The following is an 18,449-nucleotide window of genomic DNA, read 5'->3' on the forward strand; positions in this document are numbered from 1 at the left end:
AAAGTTCCCTATACAGGGTGTTCGGCCACCTCTAGCAAAAATTTTAATGAGCGATAGTAGAGGCCAAAATAAGACGAAATTCAAGAATACCAATTTGTTGATGGAAGCTTCGTTAAAAAGTTATTAACGTTTAAAGTGCCGCCCTTACTGAATTTTTTTCTCGAAAATGCGCAAGATTTCGGGGGTATGTCTATTCACCAAAAATGACTGTAATTGACCCCCGCAACCGAAAATAATTTTTCCACAACGATTTGAAATTTTTTAATTTTCTCGAATAATTTCACACCTTCTCTATTTTTTTTCTCGAAAGTGGGCAGGATTTCGTGGGTATGTCTAATGACAAAAACTGATTGTAATTGACCCCCGCAACCGAAAATAATTTTTCCAGAACGATTTGCAATTTTTTTTCTCCGTTGAAAAATTTCGGCACCTAATTGGATTTTCAGTAAGGAATTTTTTTCTCGAAAGTGCGTACAATTTCGGAGGTATGTGTAATGATAAAAAATGATTGTAATTGATCCCCGCGACCGAAAATAATTTTTTTAGAACGATTTGAAAAATTTTTTTTCGCCGAAAAATTTCAGCACCTACTCGATTTTTTTTCTCGAAAGTAGATAGGATTTCGGAGGTATGTGTACTCACCAAAAATGACTGTAATTGAACCCTACAACCGAAAATAATTTTTCCACAACGATTTGCAATTTTTGAATTTAATTGTTAATAACTTTTTAACGAAGCTTCCATCAACAAATTAGTATTCTTGATTTTCGTCTTATTTTGGCCTCTACTATCGCTCATTAAAATTTTTGCTAGAGGTGGCCGAACACCCTGTATGTAGAGCAAACCTGGTAGGAATTTTAAATTTTTTCTTAGGCCGAGAATCTCAACCTAAACGCCCATTTCGTCACGCGGAAAAAGGGAAACAGGGACAATCTTCCGGGAGCGAATTTGCTCGCGAAAAGCGCGCCCAAAAAAGAGGAAAAACCGAAAGAAAAGAGTCCTCTCTGCGCTTGATAGTTTCGTTAAACCGGGGCGGTAAAAATTCCACGCACGGTGGTTCAACATCCCTTGGCTTTAATTGTCCCCGCTAAACAATTAAGCCGCGACAATAACCGGCCGTGTGCTGGTATTTTTTCCGGCGCTATATTAAAATTCCCGCGATGCTTTTAAACACCGTGTCCCTTGAATTTTAGAAAGCCCCGACTTGGCCGACGTAATCGCGTTGCGTGACTGGCTTAGGCTCGTTCCAAGATAACGAACGATTACTAAATTTCGAACTTTTCCCTCCCTGGTCGCCTGTTCGTAAACGCGCGAAAACCATTAGCGGAATCATTATCGTCCCGTGTTCCCCGACAGAAAAGTGTGCTCGTTTAAAGACGGTAATTGAATGAAAATTTCGCTTCGAATTAAATTGGATGCAAAAAGATTTCGATTTCGATTTCGATTTCGTTGTCTCGTATCGCGACGATTACGGATGCAAAGAAGAGCGTCTGATAATGCAGTTCTTTCGCGAAACGATAAAGGTACTATCCCGGGGTATCGATGTATCTATTTGCAGTGAATGTTATCGTAAATTCCGACCGCCTCGTCGCGAAATGGAACCCCGCTGAATGTAGGTCGATTATTTTACCGTTTTTGATCGAGAAACGCAGGAATCACTTTCTATCGCGCGGATAGTTTCGCAGAAGCTGCGAGTGTATCGGCTGGTAAACGACGGATCGGTCGTCGGATAAGTCCGGGATCGTATTCCGTAGTCCACGGAATCGTTTCGAATCTGTACAGATCAAAGCGAACGAATTTGATGGAACAATTGCGTGAGTTCGGGGAAGGAAACGGCGAGGCGGGATTGTTTAAAAGCGAGAGACCAGATAACGAACGTTTATGGCTTCCATTCGCCATACCTTCGTCGAGTTTCGCCAGGTCGAATCGTTACGATTATTATCTCGAGTTAACTTTATTTCGAACGCGACCCGGAACAACCGCCTATTTCCGCCCACGCGTCGAAGCAGTTTTCGTATCTAGCAATTTTTAAAACATTTTTTTTTTTAGGGGTGGAATTTAAGTAAAATATAAACTACTTTATTTTTTAATTTAAAAAACGTACCGATCTTCAAATTCAAACTAACGTCAGACTCTGAATATTGTCTTTCAACGTTTACAAAGCGAAACAAATGAAAAGCTTGGTCGATTTTGGTGCACTGTTCCAGGTGCATGTGCCTCTTTAAACGCCCGTTGGCTGGAACAGCGAGTGTTTTTATTTCGGGTCTTCGCGTGCCGTGTACGCGCGCCCGGTTTAAATTAACACGTTTACTAAGCTCTGTAAACGTTCGTTCGACGTTATCCAATCGAAATCGAACGGAATTACATCGAGTCAGTCGACTAATCTGATTTAGAAGCACTTGCCGAATGCTCGAAAGCGCGTTAATCTTTTCGCGAATCGAAGGGGACGCGCGATAAGGAACGGGAACTCGCGAGAAAAGTGGGACGACGCGATTGCAGACATTTCTCTCGTGAGATCGTTCCTTGAACTCGTTCCCTGTGTCGATTTAAATTTCGTTACCCGACGTGAGATAGAAATGTCTATAACAACAGTGCTCGGTACGCACGATACAGGACTGCCTCGTTAAAGCGTCGCGCTCGTTCCTCGATAAAACGATTCGTTCGGACCGAGAGAAATGTGTTATTTTATTTGTATTAGAAAAGAATAGATTTTAGCGCTCGTAGTACGTGCAAATATATTTTAAAGCGGCTGGTGGCTCTGTGGTATTTTTATTTCAGCTCGATCCTGACGCAAACGATTCTCGAGCCTCGTGTGCTCCGTAGCGGGGAAAAAGGAACCGTTTCAAGGCCAGCGTAGCCTCCATTTTTAAAGGCGAGAGACGCGTAATCCTGCATTTACGAGCCTCCTCCGGTCGCTAAAAAGGCCTTTCGCTCTTCCGAAAGCATTTCTTTCCCGAACACAGACACGCCCGCCGAAAATAACCTCGGCCCGGCGTTTCACAATAACCGTGGGCTGGGTGCGCTCTAAATTTTATTCCAGTTATAAAGTCGGTCGACGTACGGGCAAATAACAAACGCGCGGAAATAAACGCCCGCGAGCGATTCCCGTTGTCTCGCGTAAAAATCGCGACGTACGGGGCACCCGCCAGGAACACACATTCCCTTTTCCTATTAAGGGACTCGAAACGTAGATCCCCGCGATTTCACCGGGGCACCGGTACTCTGCCCTCGCTTCTTGCGCCGATCTCCTTCGCCGCCGTTTACGCGAAGCAATCGATATTTTCGTTCGAGGGATAAAGCGGTGGATTTTTCTAATTCCGCCTTGAATTACTAATGACTCCCTTCCGACCGGCCTGTTTCGCCGACCTAATGATTCACGCATACCGGCACACGTGCGCGGCCAACGGATCGATGAACTTCCCGACAGCACGCGAGAAACTTTCAAAGATCTTATGGAATTAACCCGCCGGGACTCGGGGAGAGCATCGGGGGCTCGGTCCCCGAGCAGTCGCATTAATGTAACAAGTGAGAAAGTTCCCTGTCCGGCTGTAACGTTTGGGAAATACGGATTCGCGCAGGCCGAAATCGAGATTGAGGATCAATGTACTTACTTTAACCCTTTGCACTCCTATGTCGAGTGTGATTCGAGATCAATTTTTATCTCAGGAGCACCTTCGTCAAGTCCCACTCGACATTTTTTCAAGTCCAAACCAAAGAGATATCGTACGCTTGAAAATTACAAAATACTACAACAGTGTAAATAAAACAGATATTTTAACAGGTAAAGGGTATAGCCGGATAAGATGGTCAAAAGTGATCAGTGAACATATCAGTTAATAGACCATTCAAAGAAAACCATTTGTGTCAAATATCAACCCCGTACCCTTACCGAGAGGGTAGTTACAGGGCGTAACGCAATTTTCAGTTTAAGCTGTATATCTTTTATCGTATTGTAACAAAGATTTTGAAAAAAAAATTGGGGGTATTTTGCTCTACGGCGTACGTGTTTGTGAATTTTTTCAGAATTTTTCCACGCAAAATGGATTTATAAAAAATTCGAAAAGTATAAAAATATTTTTTTTTAATAGAAATTATTAAATGACCACGTTTATATTTTTACAGTGTTAGTATCTTGTTATGATTATTAATCTATAATTTTTTCAGATTTTTAGAAATGGGGGAGCGATGTTGGAAAAATGAAAAACCGACATTTGCTTTTATTTTTACCTTAATTTTTGTTGTGACCATGTTCGTATTGTTACTGTTATAAATATATAATTTTGTGATACCAAAAACGCTTTAATCGTGATCTCGGTGCGGGCAAGAGTGGGCGTAAGTCGCGAGATCGGTGGTAAGAGGCACGCGTGGGTGTAAAGTTTCGTAAACCGTGTTCCATCGTCGAATTTTCCGGGGCACCTTCGCGCCTCTTATCACTTATCCGAGCGTGCCGGAGCTCGCGAGTGGTTCGTAAAATTTACGAAACTGCAGACGACAGAAAGCAATCGAAGGGATCCCCGGAGCAGACTGGGATGGAATTTTGGCAAAGGTACAGCAAACACGACCGTCTCTCCGTGCTTTCGCGTTCCCGATACGCTTCGAGAGAATCTCGCGATGTTCGTGTTCTCGCGAACGCACACGGGGGAGGGGGGGGGGGTTGAAATTCTCCAAGGGACTCGGTCGGTCGCGAAAAGTGGCGAGGAAATGCGGGAACGGTGACGTTCTTACGCGCAGGCAAGACAAACATCCGCGTACCGTCGAACGAAGGCTGCTGAGGGCGACGATGTTCTTTGCCTCTACGCCTACGATATCCGATAGTCGACGATTGGCGACGGTGAATCAATCGCGGGACACCGTTCCAACGTTTAACGCGTGAATTTCAATTTTCTCGGCCCGCGTGCGCCGTACGATTCGCGGATTCCGCGTCGTTGGAATATTAAAAACTATTTGTCGACGAGCAAATCGTAATAATGGATAAGACCGATTTCAACCGATTTCCGCAAGCGCGGTAAAATCCCCGGTAATGAATTAGCAACAACGTTCCCGGATGCTAATTCGAACGTTTTGCGTACACGAACGAACAGGAATAACAAGGTGGCAGGGAAATTGATTTCACGCATTTTCAAAGGCTCAAAAGGATCTTTTCAATGGACGGGATTCGCGCCGTTGAGGGGTGGGGCTGTTTAAATGGAAATATCTAAATGTATTCGTTGGTTGAAAATAAAATTACATATTCGGTACAAAATGGAATTTTACGGTTTAAATTTACGTAACTTCGCCAACAATCTGGCAAATACTTTGCCCTTTAGAATCCTCGTTTCTTCTCGTCGTTGCCTCCAACATTGAGAATGCTGTTTTCTCACAAAATGCCGCCAAAGTAGACGAGACCGACGACGACAGGGGGCCACAGGCCTGCATAAACGGATTATCTCTAATTTCGTTTCTTGGATAGTGCCCGGGTGTCCAAAACCTTAGTGTCTCATATTACTACCCCCATCTCCTCTATTTACAATGCTCCTCCGCGAGATTAACATGGGAATTTCATAATTAATATTTCTCTTCATAAATTAGAACACAAACACCTCTAAAATATTCGCATTAATTTTTAACCTATCGTGGATGAAACGAAAACCGATATTTAATCATATTTAAATAACCAATCGTTACCAAGTGCGTCAAAACAAAATTAAGATATCGCTCTGAAGATAACATTAAACGCGTGTGCGATGGTTTCGAAGCGTGTAAAGGCGTGAGAAACGTATTCCCCTTGTTCCTATTGAAACGATCCACCCAGTGTATCCGTCGTTTCTAGAGAGCTCATGGCTGAAACGTCGTCAAAAGAAAACGATACCCGCTGCAAGTAAACGTTACTCGTATTACAGATTACAACCGGTGTTCGTGCATTATCGCGCCGCGAAGATTAATACATTAAGATAAGATAAAATAAGAAAAACGAGCGCCGGTGCGTTCAAGGCGGTTCAAAAATTTCGTCCGACCGCGCCAATGACATCATACCGCCATTTACCGAGAAACGTGGAAATAGACAGCTGGGCTAATTAGGAATTCGCTTGTAACCGTTTGGCTAGGAAACGTGCAAACGCCGTCAGAATTATTCCAAATTTCATTCTCTTATATGAGATCTCAGTTGCTTTGGAATAATCCTGTTTATAATTATCTTTTAAAGTTATGTTATATTGCAAAGACGTAATAATGTCTCGTAAAATAAATAAAAATGTTGCTCGTGTCTGGTACGTTACGAGAACGCTGTAATGCACCGAGATATCTTTGAGTTTATATTTCACCAACCTCTCGAGAGCAATTCCAAGTGTATTTGTACCTAAACCGATCCTAATCGAAATCGACTACGTGACAAAATGCACGTTTCAACGTCCGGCAAAAATTTGCTTTTCCTCGTGCGTGCCCAAGTTCTTTTCTCTCGTTCGAATAATTCCACGAAGCCAGACGTATTCTAGTTATTGAGAAACTCACGCTTCTTATTCCCATGGAATCGAACAAGTGTTCTTTGTTCGCCCAAGTTCATTGCGAAACCTTAAAGTACGGTAAACGCACCAATAACTGACCAGCTCAAGACACCCAGACCAGTATATTACAAATATCACGCATAAAATTTATTCCAAGTTTTAAGGCTTCGTACATATTTTTTTTTTAATATATCACTTTAAAAAATCTTTGGTTAACATACCGTTCGAACAAAATAATATTTCATTATGAAAAAATGTGTTCTTGAAACGAGCGTAGATAAGTATGCAAATTTTGTAAAATCCTCGATAGTGTTTGGACAAAAATTTGTGCAAATACAGGCGCACGTAAATCGGTTGGAAATCGGAATCGACGAGTGGAAAAATCGAGATATTGCAAAGGTCCGCGTAGCTTTTCCCCCCGAAAGATACTCCTCGTCCAACAAGAATTCCCTTTAAAACGTTAATTCGTTTATTCCCGTTTACTCGGGGGCGGAGTTGCAACGGAGAAAAACCCAGATCCAGATCGAAAACTTAATTGCTCGATTCCGGAGAAAATATGAAGGCGCGCGGGTCGCAAAGGAATGTTCCAATTACTTCGATGATAAATTAGAAATGCTTTCGCTTCCCCAGACTACGGCTGGACGAATCCAATACTTTCCGAGAATTTTTCTACCTACGCGGTCCTTTTCGCCTATTCGAACCGGAAGTCACGTCTCTAACCGTCTTACGCGAATTTAACCTACGACCAGCGGACACCAAGGGTCACCGAATACTCGTGCTTTCGAACAAATCCGATTCACGTATTTACAGGGGGCAAAAGAACATTGGTCGTTTCCTTTTCGTCCGTTCGTAAACCAAAAATATTTCAAAACTGACCGTCGGCCGTTTCGTTTCTATGGATGCCACGAGCTATCGGTTACTCGAGCTTCGGATCGAAACCAATTTTCGTGAGTACGGTGCTCGGAGATCTTGCAGAGAACGCAGTGACGATAAATAGAACGAAAATTAATTTAACTCTAACCGAACGTTAAACCCCTATAACACAAATTATATTTATTTCGAATAACCTACCGAGGAAGACCTTCCCCATAGGTCGACCAACGATAAACGTTGTTTACGTTTCTGAGGTTCTGAGATTACATGACCATGTACATCAATATTTTCAAAGTACGTTTTATGTAATATATGGCTACCAAAGAATCACGCTTGAAAGACTATTTTCATTAAAAAATTCATTTAACGGTGACACACGCGTATCCAGGAATCCAATATCAAAAATCCAAAACTATAAAAAGTATATTATTTGCTACATGGAAAGCGGATTTCACAAAGGGTCACGCGTCGAGGAGAACGTAGGAGAAATGTGATATATTGTAGAATGTTAAATCGCACTCGTGTTTCAGGGTGGAACAAACTGGAAAAGTTCGATGGCGTTGCTAATAGTGGTAAAAATCTCGCACGGTAGCATCTCGTAACAGTACCACTGCTATGAAATACCAAGTACACTCGACCGCCTTTGAAACCGGTATAAAAAGGCCGAGCGACAGGCCACTGGAACACGCTATTAAATAGGCCGGAGCTGCTAGAAGGGAAATGATTAATCGCCCCGTGAAACCGTCTTTTCACCCTAAAAATTACTCGCATGACGAATGCGATCAATTGATATCGTACTATGCTGATTTCCCCTTCGACGTATACCCCGGACTCGTAACACCGACGGGCTGAAAAACGTAATTCCGAGTTTCTCCGTAATATCAATTCTGTTCCTTTCCTAACAATAATAAGCACCCTCTACATGTATCCCTGGGCGTGATCGCATCGAAAAAGGCAAACAGATTTCTGTGAAATCTGAAACACGCCCATGACTCTGTATTTATTTTAAACTAATTTACCAAAGTATAGGAAAAACTAAAAAATTGTAATTATTAACAACCGAAGTTTCCTATTTTAAATGTTAAATGTAGGGAAAAAACTTGTTGCAGAATGTACGATATAAGTTTTTTAAGTTATCGAACAAGTTCAAAGGGAATAGCAAAGACAACGTATCAAATGTTACTAGTACTTGCAAACAATCCAAGCGAGGTTAGAACTACTTCTACAATGAACTTTTGTAGAACTATATTGTTTCATAGTATTTCTATATCGCTACTCCAGATTGAGGTTATGTTGTTGTTTGTTTCTCTCTTATTCTAATAATTCCAGTAACAACATGTTATATATGATGGAACAATTGCTGTGTAGCCAAGTCACAAATGACTTATGGTGTTTCCATGGTGCTGTATGTTCATTGGTAGAACTGTTTGTTACGCATTTACACAAACTTGATACAAATCTAAGATTACACAAAATGCATTTAAGCATATTTACCATAAGTTATTGAGTCTTGTTGGTACGAAATAACAAGTATAAACAATATTGCATCGTATCCTAAAGCTCTTGTTAATCTAGGAACATATAACCAATAGACGGTTAACGGTTGGCAAACAGCAATCGAATGCTGTGAAAGCAATTAAGAGATTCGGTATCTATTTTATAAAAGATACTGTTTCTAGGGATATCCACAAAGTACGTGACAGTATTGCCAAATATGTATACGTTTCGTACGTATACTTAAAAACAAAGCATTCGATGCAGACAAAGTATTTGAAACACAGACATTTTACACTGACAATGCAAATTGAATGAAATGTTAGAAACCGGTGCAATCAAGATGCTATCGATACATTCACCTATAAAGGTGTAAAATGTTTGTCATCCAAGATCGAATTAAAAGATATTTTCAGTGTACATTGTCTAAAGTAAATACCGGTGGATAGATTGTCGATAAAATAGAAGAAAATAGATTTAAGGTACTTACTCTGCGGATAGTACAGGATCTAGGAAGGGTGGTACTGCTGGCAGAGTGGGTAGACACGGTGGTGGAGAACCGGTAAATTGTTTCGGTGGGACGCACGAACATCGGACGGCACAGAACTCACGGAATAGCCGTTGTCTAGGTTGCTCGTACACACTAGTATCGCTGTCCACGCACCACGTACGCGTACCGTCATCCGGCAAAAATTGGAGGCTACGTAGCGCGTATATCCAAGTGGTCGAGGATCCACGACACGATACGCACACGGCACGGGGAACGGTACGAGGAGACAAGGCACGACACAACACGACCACGGCAACGCACGGTTACGCACAAATAAAAGTAACGACGGTCGTAAAACTGTTGAGACACCACCTCGAGGAAGGAAGATTCTTCGGGATATAAGTGCGACGGCGGGGGCTACGGATTAATATGGCCGTCCCTCGTTGACACGGAGTTTCGAGTCACGCGTAAAACGCAACGTCGTGTAAATGCGAAAAACAGGTTGACCAGGATATCATCGGCAAGAGAGAGACTCGTACGCGGACGACGCGCTCGCATTTGTTTCACTCGCGGCACCACACACAACCACCCGCGATTCCTACATACAACTAATTCACTTCCGTATCACCCTTGCTGTATTTTCCACGCGATCTCCAGCTTTCTCTTCTTTCTTTTCTTCCTACCTCCGTTCTTCGTTCGTTCCTTTCTCTGTCACACGCGATTCCGTTCAACCCTTCGTTGAGCACGTTCCTTGCTCGTTCTTCTACTATTCTTTCTCCTCTCTCCCGTGCCTCGTCGTTTTCGTCGAGCACTGCGAGAAGAGGGATCCAGCGAACACCGCACTCGCGTTTTCCTATCACCGACAACTACCTCGCTGTATCGTTTCCTCGTACGAGCGCACCACGAGGGTCGTGGAAGCATTCGAGCGATCGCGTTCTCTTCACGCTTTTCGAGGACGTGACGCGGCCTTGCTGCGAACGACGTCAACATCACCACCGTACGCTTTCATGGCGGCCATCTTTTTCGAGATACGCGAACGCGAATCGCGGAACGGGAAACGCACACGCGTGTGTATCCCGCACACATCCATTCACGTGCGAGTCCCTCGCGCTACGTACATACACGCAATATGGCCGACCCACCACGAGACCTACCAACGAGACGGAACCGAAAGAGCTTGCACCCACGCATACACACACACACACAACTCCGACCGTGCCAGCCTGGATATTTTGGATGGCGAACAGCTAGCCAGACGAAGGGACCGAAGAACAAGGAACGGTTGACGTTCCTTATTTAACAGAAAATGTGGCGCTGCTGTACGCTCTCATTCTCCCTTTGTCTCGTCTTCGTGAAACTCCTCGACCAATCGCGACTCGATTCCCAATTTAACACGTTTGGTAATCTAGGGATTCTACGATTCTTCTCTTTCGTAACCCTAGTTTGTTAAAACAACTTCCTCCGTCGATGAGGTTAGCGCGCGATGTTTCGATTCGTGTACACGTTCTCCATGAATTTTTTTTCTCCAATACTCGTATATCGATACCATCGATATGAAAAATAAAGTCGAATTTCGATCGACGAATGAAACGACTACGTTTTTCATAAAGTTTTTATTTCTTTATTTAATGCCGGTGTGTAACATTATAGGATTGTACGCGTTGAGGTAGGAGGTATTATCGATAAAGTTGACTCAAAATGCCTTTTTCTGTAAATGCATCTATTAACACGTATAGTTTCATCGTAGAAACATTTCTAAAATCACCACTGCACTCTTGTAGGGGCAATAAAGTATTTTTAATCTATAAATATTACGTATCAAATTCTCGTACAAAATAAAATTTTTCATATATAAAACTTGAATACAGATTTGAGGGTAAACATTTTCCTGTACAAACAATGTGTATACATACAAAGTGGAATTTTTCTTTGTGTGAGCATCTTGGTCATACATTAACACAATCCAAATTTTCGATCTTTATGCGTATACATTAAATGCATAAAAATAAGATGGAATGCATCGATTATTCCTTATATTTGCATTCTACAGATACATTGTACTTTTGAATAAATTTTGATATGGCAGTATGGTCTGCATATTTCGACAACACCAATAATTTTGTATAGTCGTTAAAGTTTACAACTTTAACATTTCCTGGACAGCAGCAACAATTTTATTTGCACTAATTCCATACTTATCCAACAGTACGCTTGGAGGGCCGGAGCGTGGCACTTCCGTGACGGCCAGCTTTTTGACTACAACATTTTTCTCCAAAGCAACCGCCGACAAGACTGCGTCGCCCAAACCACCTTCGATGTAATGATCTTCGACCGCAATTACCTTTCCACCAACTTCTTTGGCATTCTTAAGTATCAATTGAGCATCGAGAGGTTTAACCGTAAACGGATCGATCACTCGAACGTTTACTCCGACTTTCGACAAATCCTCGGCAGCTTTAAGCGCCTCGTGTAAAGTTACACCGACTCCAACGAGGAGAACTCGATCTTTTGCGGAAGATTTAACTACCTTACCCTTGCCGACGACAAATGGTTCGTCATTTTTGTACAGAACTGCAGTGGCAGGGCGAGAAGTACGCACGAAACAGATGCCCTTTGTATTGGCTGCTAATTCGATAGCACGTTCCGTTGAAACGGCATCGCTTGGGTAAAAAATGGTTGAGCCAGGAACTGTACGGAACATAGCTACATCTTCCAGTCCCATTTGCGAAGGACCGTCCTCTCCGATAGAAACACCACAATGCGAACCGACAAAGTTAACATTGGTTTGCGAGATGGCACCCATTCGGATCTGCAAAATTAAAAAATATTCGTTCGAGTTGACTGAAAGACATTTCATAGGACGTTCGTTCTTTTCTATCGATGATTACCTGATCAAAGGCACGAGTGAAGAAGGTTGCGAAAGCTGACACAAACGCAACGGTTCTGTCTCTGCAGGCTGCACCGATCGCAACACCTACAAGATTTTGTTCGGCGATAAAGCCTTCGATAAATCGGGCTGGATCAACGGTCTTGATTTTTTCTGCGTACGTAGAGTTTTTCGTATCGCCGTCCAGAGCGATAACGCGGGGATTGTTTTTAGCCAACTGGAATAAAAAAATAATTTAAAAGATCAGCGGGAAAAGAATGTTATTGTTTTAACAAATAATGTGCACACCTTGGCTATAGCTGTACCATAAGCTAATCTAGTAGCTACTTGTTCTCCTAGTTTATAACTTGGAGGCGATGCTAACTTAACGTTACCGATATCTACTACCGGAGCATCATCGACTAGTGGCTTCTGAGGATGCAATCCAAGGGGGCCAGAATTTTTCAACATACCGGTTAAATGCTACAATCAAACGATTCGTTAGTTTTTTAAATGAAATAAAAAATATTTGTGCGATATACAAGTTCCGATTCTTACTTGAATCACTTCGTTTGCCGTGTTGCCAAGAGGTTTTCCATGCCAGTTTTCTAGATCTTCGATATTGGGGAAGTATTTTCCCTTGAATGTCTTCGCTAGAATAGCAGTTGGGCGACCTTTTGTATTTTGTGCTTCGTGGAAAGCCTATAAAATTGTGTTTTAATTTTTCTGTGTATGGGATTGATTCATTTCATATGAACAATATATACCTTGACCAATTCTTCGACATCGTGGCCATCGACAACCAAAGCATTGAAGCCGAAAGCTTCGAGTCTTTTACGATAAACTTCCATGTTATGTTGGAGAGATGTTGGTTCGCTTTGACCGAGACGATTTACGTCAAAAATAGCGCAGAGATTGTCTAATTTGTAGTAAGACGAAAAGTGAAGTGCTTCCCATATTGAACCCTCCGCTGATTCTCCATCACCGATCAGACAGTACACACTGGCGAACATATTATCATTTTAATTTTACCATTTATAGATACAAGCGACTTCCAATCAATAAAGCTGTTTATTACCGATAATTAGCCTTGTCGTAATTTTTTCCTACATAGGCCATCCCTGCTGCAACAGAGAGACCTTGTCCTAGAGAACCGGTTCCCACATCGACGAAATTAAGTCGCGGAGTAGGATGTCCTTCCAAATCGCTATCGATCTTTCTCAGATTTAATAATTCGCTCGTTGGGAAGAGGCCTGCCTCGGCCCATGCTACAAACATACATAAGTAATAAGCATCGCGTGATTCTACCGATGTATCGTGATGGATTTTGTTTGATATACATGTATGCGAAAAATCTACCTGCATAAAGAATAGGAGCTGCATGACCTTTGCTCAGAACAAATCTATCGCTGCTGGGATCGCGTGGTGCCGATACTTTATAGCGCATCGTGTGGAAGAATAAAACGGACATAATTTCGGCCATCGAAGAACATGATGTCGGATGACTGAAAAAAAATTTTAACGAATATTTATTTATTATTTATACGTAATTTGATAACAATTAAAATTGTATAAAGCTACGCCAGGCCTCCCGTAATGGCAATGAACCATTATCTACGGAAGTCAAGGGTCAGCCATCTAGATTATACGTGCGATCGTTAGCATTGAAAGCCGAAAACAATCTTTTATGTAATAATCTGTTATATAATATAACACTTATAAAAAAATTTGATTAAGATTAAATTATCGAGGGGGTTTATTTAAATTAATTACTTCGATAATATAATATATTAAATGTGATGTAACACTAGAATAAAACTTTTAAATAATCAAAATATGTAACGAAATAGTATTCGTCTTTGAAGTACATTTCAAGTTCATGATTTCAAATGAAATTCAGTTACAGAACATGTGTACGTTTCTTCTCCACATTTTTTCCATTTCCGTCCGCGTCTTGCGTTCGTCATACCCCACTAAATAATTACGAACGATTCGAGTGAAATATCTTACGATGGCATTAATTATCATACATCTCCGTAAATTTGAAAATAATTAAACGCAACACCGATCAATGTCAACACCCGTTGAACGATCGAGGACAGAAATTTTCGTGAACGTTCAAGCATATCCTTTAAATGGTCGACAATTTCGTTACTTTTGGCAATGCATTGCAACAGTTTAGATTTCGACGCAAAGTAATCTTATCGAAAGATTTATTACTAAAATAGTAATATATCATAACGTATATATTGATAGAAAATGTATAATTACTACCGCAGAATTCGAATTACTGGTTCGAACGAAGTAACTGCCGATCGCATAAATTTTCGTAATTTTAAAAATAATTACAAGCAACCGTTACTGGTAAATTATCGCGAAACGTTTGAAAGGCAAGTTTGGAAGTTACCGAGAAGTAATAAAATAATTGTAAAATAAAAATAGCTTCTGTGTATTAAAATTTTAGTGAAAATATGGCGTTCGATATATTTCGTTTGATCGTACCCGCTTTTCGATGCCTCGGTCGCCTGAATACATTCAATGCGAAGCCTGTTCGCGAGATCTTGGAGTTTTTCCATGTTCGTATCACACACCATCGTGAACTACAGCAAGAGCCTTTCTCAAAATGTCGTCACCGGTCGAACGTTCGATAATAACTGAGGAGAGAGAGGCTTTCGCGAATGACTGCGCGTCGGACTCGGAACTCAGAGCCTCCCTACTTTCTTCCCGACCGATTATATATAGGAGATTTCAAAATCGATGAGTTTACTTTACACGAGTAGGGGTCCCGGCTCTTCCAGAACTTTTTTAACACGCGACGCGCGGTGCAGGACACGTTTCAAACAGTTCAAGGCCGTGACTTTTTGTCGAATTATTTGTTCGTCCCACCGGGGGCATTCGTTGTTAATCTTTTAATCGTTTAAGCCGCGTCCGGTCACCGATGACCGGCATTTCCACTACCGCTTTTTTTTAAAACGCTTACTGCAAATAAATCTTACAATTAACGCTTGAAATAACATTTCTCAATTACTGTGCCAGTACACGTTTTCTACATTATCGCTTTATGGGTTTTTTCACGCTGCTATCTACCATACAAATTCCGCGTAAGAACTCTTTGGTTGTTATCGAATTCAGTTATCGCGACGATTAGTGGAAAAAAACGTGTTACTGTTATAACACAAATATGTTTAGAGTACACATGTTGCCAATAATAAATTAATCGGATGTCATTTTCTCACTCGATATATTTATATACTTCTTTATCACTTGCGAGGGTGAAAATTGTCCAATCGAAATGATTATCCCATTTAATGAAATACGGATGTTATGTAACAATTCGAATATGTACCATGCTCGTATCGTGCACGTGCCTTAGATGCCGTTGCTATGTACAAAATCATTCGTAAGAGAAATATAGAAGACAAGTCTTCCTTTCATTAGAAACATTGAACTTGTTCTAAAATGTTAATCTCGTGCACAGTTCACTGCTAAATCGTTATTTTTAACCGTACAAAATGATACGATCGACGCTACGTTCGAAAATAAGCCGAACCGTGATGCACTTCGAAATCCATTGCGCTTGTAGAAGGAAAACGTTACTTAAAATTAGATTGCACTTATTCGTCAGTCGTTCCCTAGGGTACAGCATATTTGAACGTTTGTCTGCGTGCAGAATTTTTCTTTTTCATTCGACTACGATGAGATACGATCGATGGAAATAAAAATGCATAAATATATTTTAGAGAACATCTCGAGAGGAGCACAGGTGCTATTCCGTTTTCTAGTAAATGCATAAACATGATGTGCAGTAGTAAGACTACCTTGAACTACGTGATGTAACGTGTTAAACAAGTGGTGTGACACTGAATGTTGCGACGAATCATACGAGCGAATAATCTAAAATTGAATCAATGTCCTGCCGCTAAAAGAATTTCCGAGACAGTGATCTCAACGATAAAAAATGTAAAAAGAAAGGCTATGATCGGATTACGTCTAACGCAACCAACTATCCCTGCAAATAATCGCGACAAACAATTAAAGCAAACAATTCTTTCTCCGATGTTACTTGAATTCAGGCAATTTTTATGCGTAATCGGTAACTCGTAGTTGCACAGTCAGAAACCGTCCATACTATTAATATATTAATTTATGAACAAATTATGCAACACACAGTCAATGTATCGAATCGCTATAATAAAATATAGAATTATTGCACGTACCCGGATTTGCTGGCTTGCGTGGCTTCGATCGAATCAATTCTCAATTTCGTCGCAATATCTTTCAATTCTTGGATCGTTTTTGATTCTGGCTTGTGGTAGTTGGCCATTTTTTCGTACGATGACTACTTGGAACTTTTTAAAATCTTCTCGGAACAATGCCGACCACGACTCGTGCTTCCAAGCAACAAGTAGAATTCCCGCAAGAACGATGTAAGTCGAGTATAGAGAAAAATCTAACGAGCTTATTTGCTTTTATCGTACTAGTCGAGTATCGTTAGGTGGCGTTGCTTCCGCTTTAGCGGGAATTTGTCGCGGGAACTTTTAGGGAACTTGGGTATCAATGATAATTCTGAAAAACAGAATAGATTTTTTGGATCAAATTGATAATTTGATTCGTAACCTGTTTAATACTTGTAAAAACACTTGTTCTAACGCGTCTCGTGGAAGTATTTGTAAAACTGCATTCTTTCTAGTCGAGTCGTTCAGAAACATGCACGCTTGGCGTCGTTTCGATCGCGATGGCCGTCGTAACATACGAACTGCATTTTCCCTCGCTTTTTGCGATCCCAAATCATGAAACAAAAAGACAGTTTACATTATCCGTTAACTGAGCCATGTTCCTTAAGCCGGAATAATCGATTGTTTCCGCGAGACACAAATTTAAATGAATTCATCGATGTTTAAAAGATTTTAGTTAAATTTTAACGATCTTTTGACTTTGTACATATATCAATACGGTCTAAGGTTTTCGATCAAATTTGCTCATACGTACTATTTTGATAACAAATTTATTTTACGCTTAGGAACAGGATTCATGGTGTTATATTTCATACAGTTGATATCGAAGTACTCGTTTATAATTTCATACCTAATTGATAATAAATTATGAAACTAAAATTATACGTAAGAATCAGCGTAAGAGTTATAACAAACATTCGTAGCTCGTCAATGCCTATATAAAGTAGATACAACCGAATTACAAGCCGTCGTGTAACGCACGCGTCTAGTATATCGTTAAACCCTTACAGCTAAATTACTTCCCCTTAAAAATTGAAATTCGTTTCGTATAGTAACTCTCAGATTCACTTGACTAACTAGAACGGCCAAATTCTGTAGAAGAACAAGTAAAACATTTTTAGAGATTAATATTTTAAAAAATATGATTTTATCGTTATTTTAAAAATTATTTAGAAAGTTATACAGTAAGGGATTAAGTTAATCGCTTTTAATAATCGCGCCGATTAAAAATATCTGCGTACCGTTATTACTGATCTGTAAGAATAAATTACTGTAATAAAAGATTAAACGTTACATCGTGATTAATTCTAGATTTATGTCTTATTAAATTAATATGTACATACATCTTAGCAATATAGTCTCCTTGTAATGAAATTCGCACTTTTAATACTTGGTACGATCTTTGTCAAGAACAGTTTAACAATATCATATTCAATTGTTGTGTATTTTATTTCTCGATAATATTTTGCCGGACAGTCGTGTCCTATTCCTCTGATAAAGCTTTTTTTTTCCGACGTAATGGCCTTTAAACAGATGCTTTTAGTAATGTCTAAGTGTGCGAATTTTGCGGTTCCATTTGGTGCATTATAAGCATAAGACGAGAAGATATTCCTATATAGTCAGTTCGAATATAACAATTAACGTGAAAATTAGACTTGAATGTATTTTTTTTCCAGTAACCGCCAAAACTGCTTACACTTGAAATCTATTGAAATTAAATGTTTCATTTAATACACTTATGTAAACGTAACTATATTCATATAAGCCTTATACGCATATATATACATATATATAAATACATTGTTATATATTTATGTATCATATACGTTTATATATTTATATATACTTATACATATGCATAACATGCAATTGGTTCCCATATTCCTTTGAACTTCATATATACGCATGTCGGCATGTTAATTTACATTATCAATTAATAGCTTTATCACATATAAAGTTTGTTCTATTTACAGTAACTTTTCGTCTACGCCTGGAATGTTCCAATATTTTTA

The 18,449-nt window shown here is 40.3% G+C and overlaps 2 protein-coding genes across 4 annotated transcripts in view; both read right to left on the reverse strand.

Moving 5' to 3' along the window:
• The window catches only part of LOC122397971, a 56,964-nt gene extending 47,518 nt beyond the window's left edge, over positions 1–9,446 (reverse strand). For both annotated transcript variants that reach the window (XM_043397506.1, XM_043397505.1), the window contains exon 1: positions 9,337–9,446. The gene's annotated coding sequence lies outside the window, so the exon portion shown is untranslated. The remainder of the gene's footprint in view (positions 1–9,336) is intronic.
• A 1,773-nt stretch (positions 9,447–11,219) lies between these two features.
• Positions 11,220–16,645, reverse strand: LOC122398038 (transketolase-like protein 2). 2 transcript variants are annotated; one of them, XM_043397636.1, is made up of 8 exons: positions 16,420–16,645; positions 13,562–13,707; positions 13,281–13,470; positions 12,970–13,204; positions 12,761–12,904; positions 12,512–12,685; positions 12,225–12,440; positions 11,220–12,145 (listed from the first exon to the last, which is right to left on the reverse strand). In XM_043397636.1, the coding sequence occupies exons 1-8, from the start codon at positions 16,524–16,526 to the stop codon at positions 11,474–11,476; spliced, it is 1,884 nt and encodes a 627-aa protein (XP_043253571.1). In that variant the 5' UTR covers positions 16,527–16,645; the 3' UTR covers positions 11,220–11,473. The 2 variants fall into 2 exon arrangements, with proteins under 2 accessions (XP_043253571.1, XP_043253573.1); XM_043397638.1 differs by lacking the exon at positions 16,420–16,645 and adding an exon at positions 14,705–14,870.
• Positions 16,646–18,449: the final 1,804 nt, after the last annotated feature.

The sequence above is a fragment of the Colletes gigas genome, unplaced genomic scaffold (assembly GCF_013123115.1).
Source record: "Colletes gigas isolate AHSC1104 unplaced genomic scaffold, ASM1312311v1 Colletes_gigas_Sc00010, whole genome shotgun sequence".
Taxonomy (NCBI): Eukaryota; Metazoa; Arthropoda; class Insecta; order Hymenoptera; family Colletidae; genus Colletes; species Colletes gigas.

Bases quoted from the DNA above. Each gene is read 5' to 3' on its own strand.
- LOC122398038 (XM_043397636.1), bottom strand. From the start codon at position 16,526: ATGGCCAACTACCACAAGCCAGAATCAAAAACGATCCAAGAATTGAAA. The intron at 13,471-13,561 runs GTAGATTTTTCG...GTATGTTTGTAG, and splicing joins AGCTCCTATTCTTTATGCAG to CATGGGCCGAGGCAGGCCTC. The intron at 12,686-12,760 runs GTAAGAATCGGA...GTTTGATTGTAG, and splicing joins CGGCAAACGAAGTGATTCAA to CATTTAACCGGTATGTTGAA.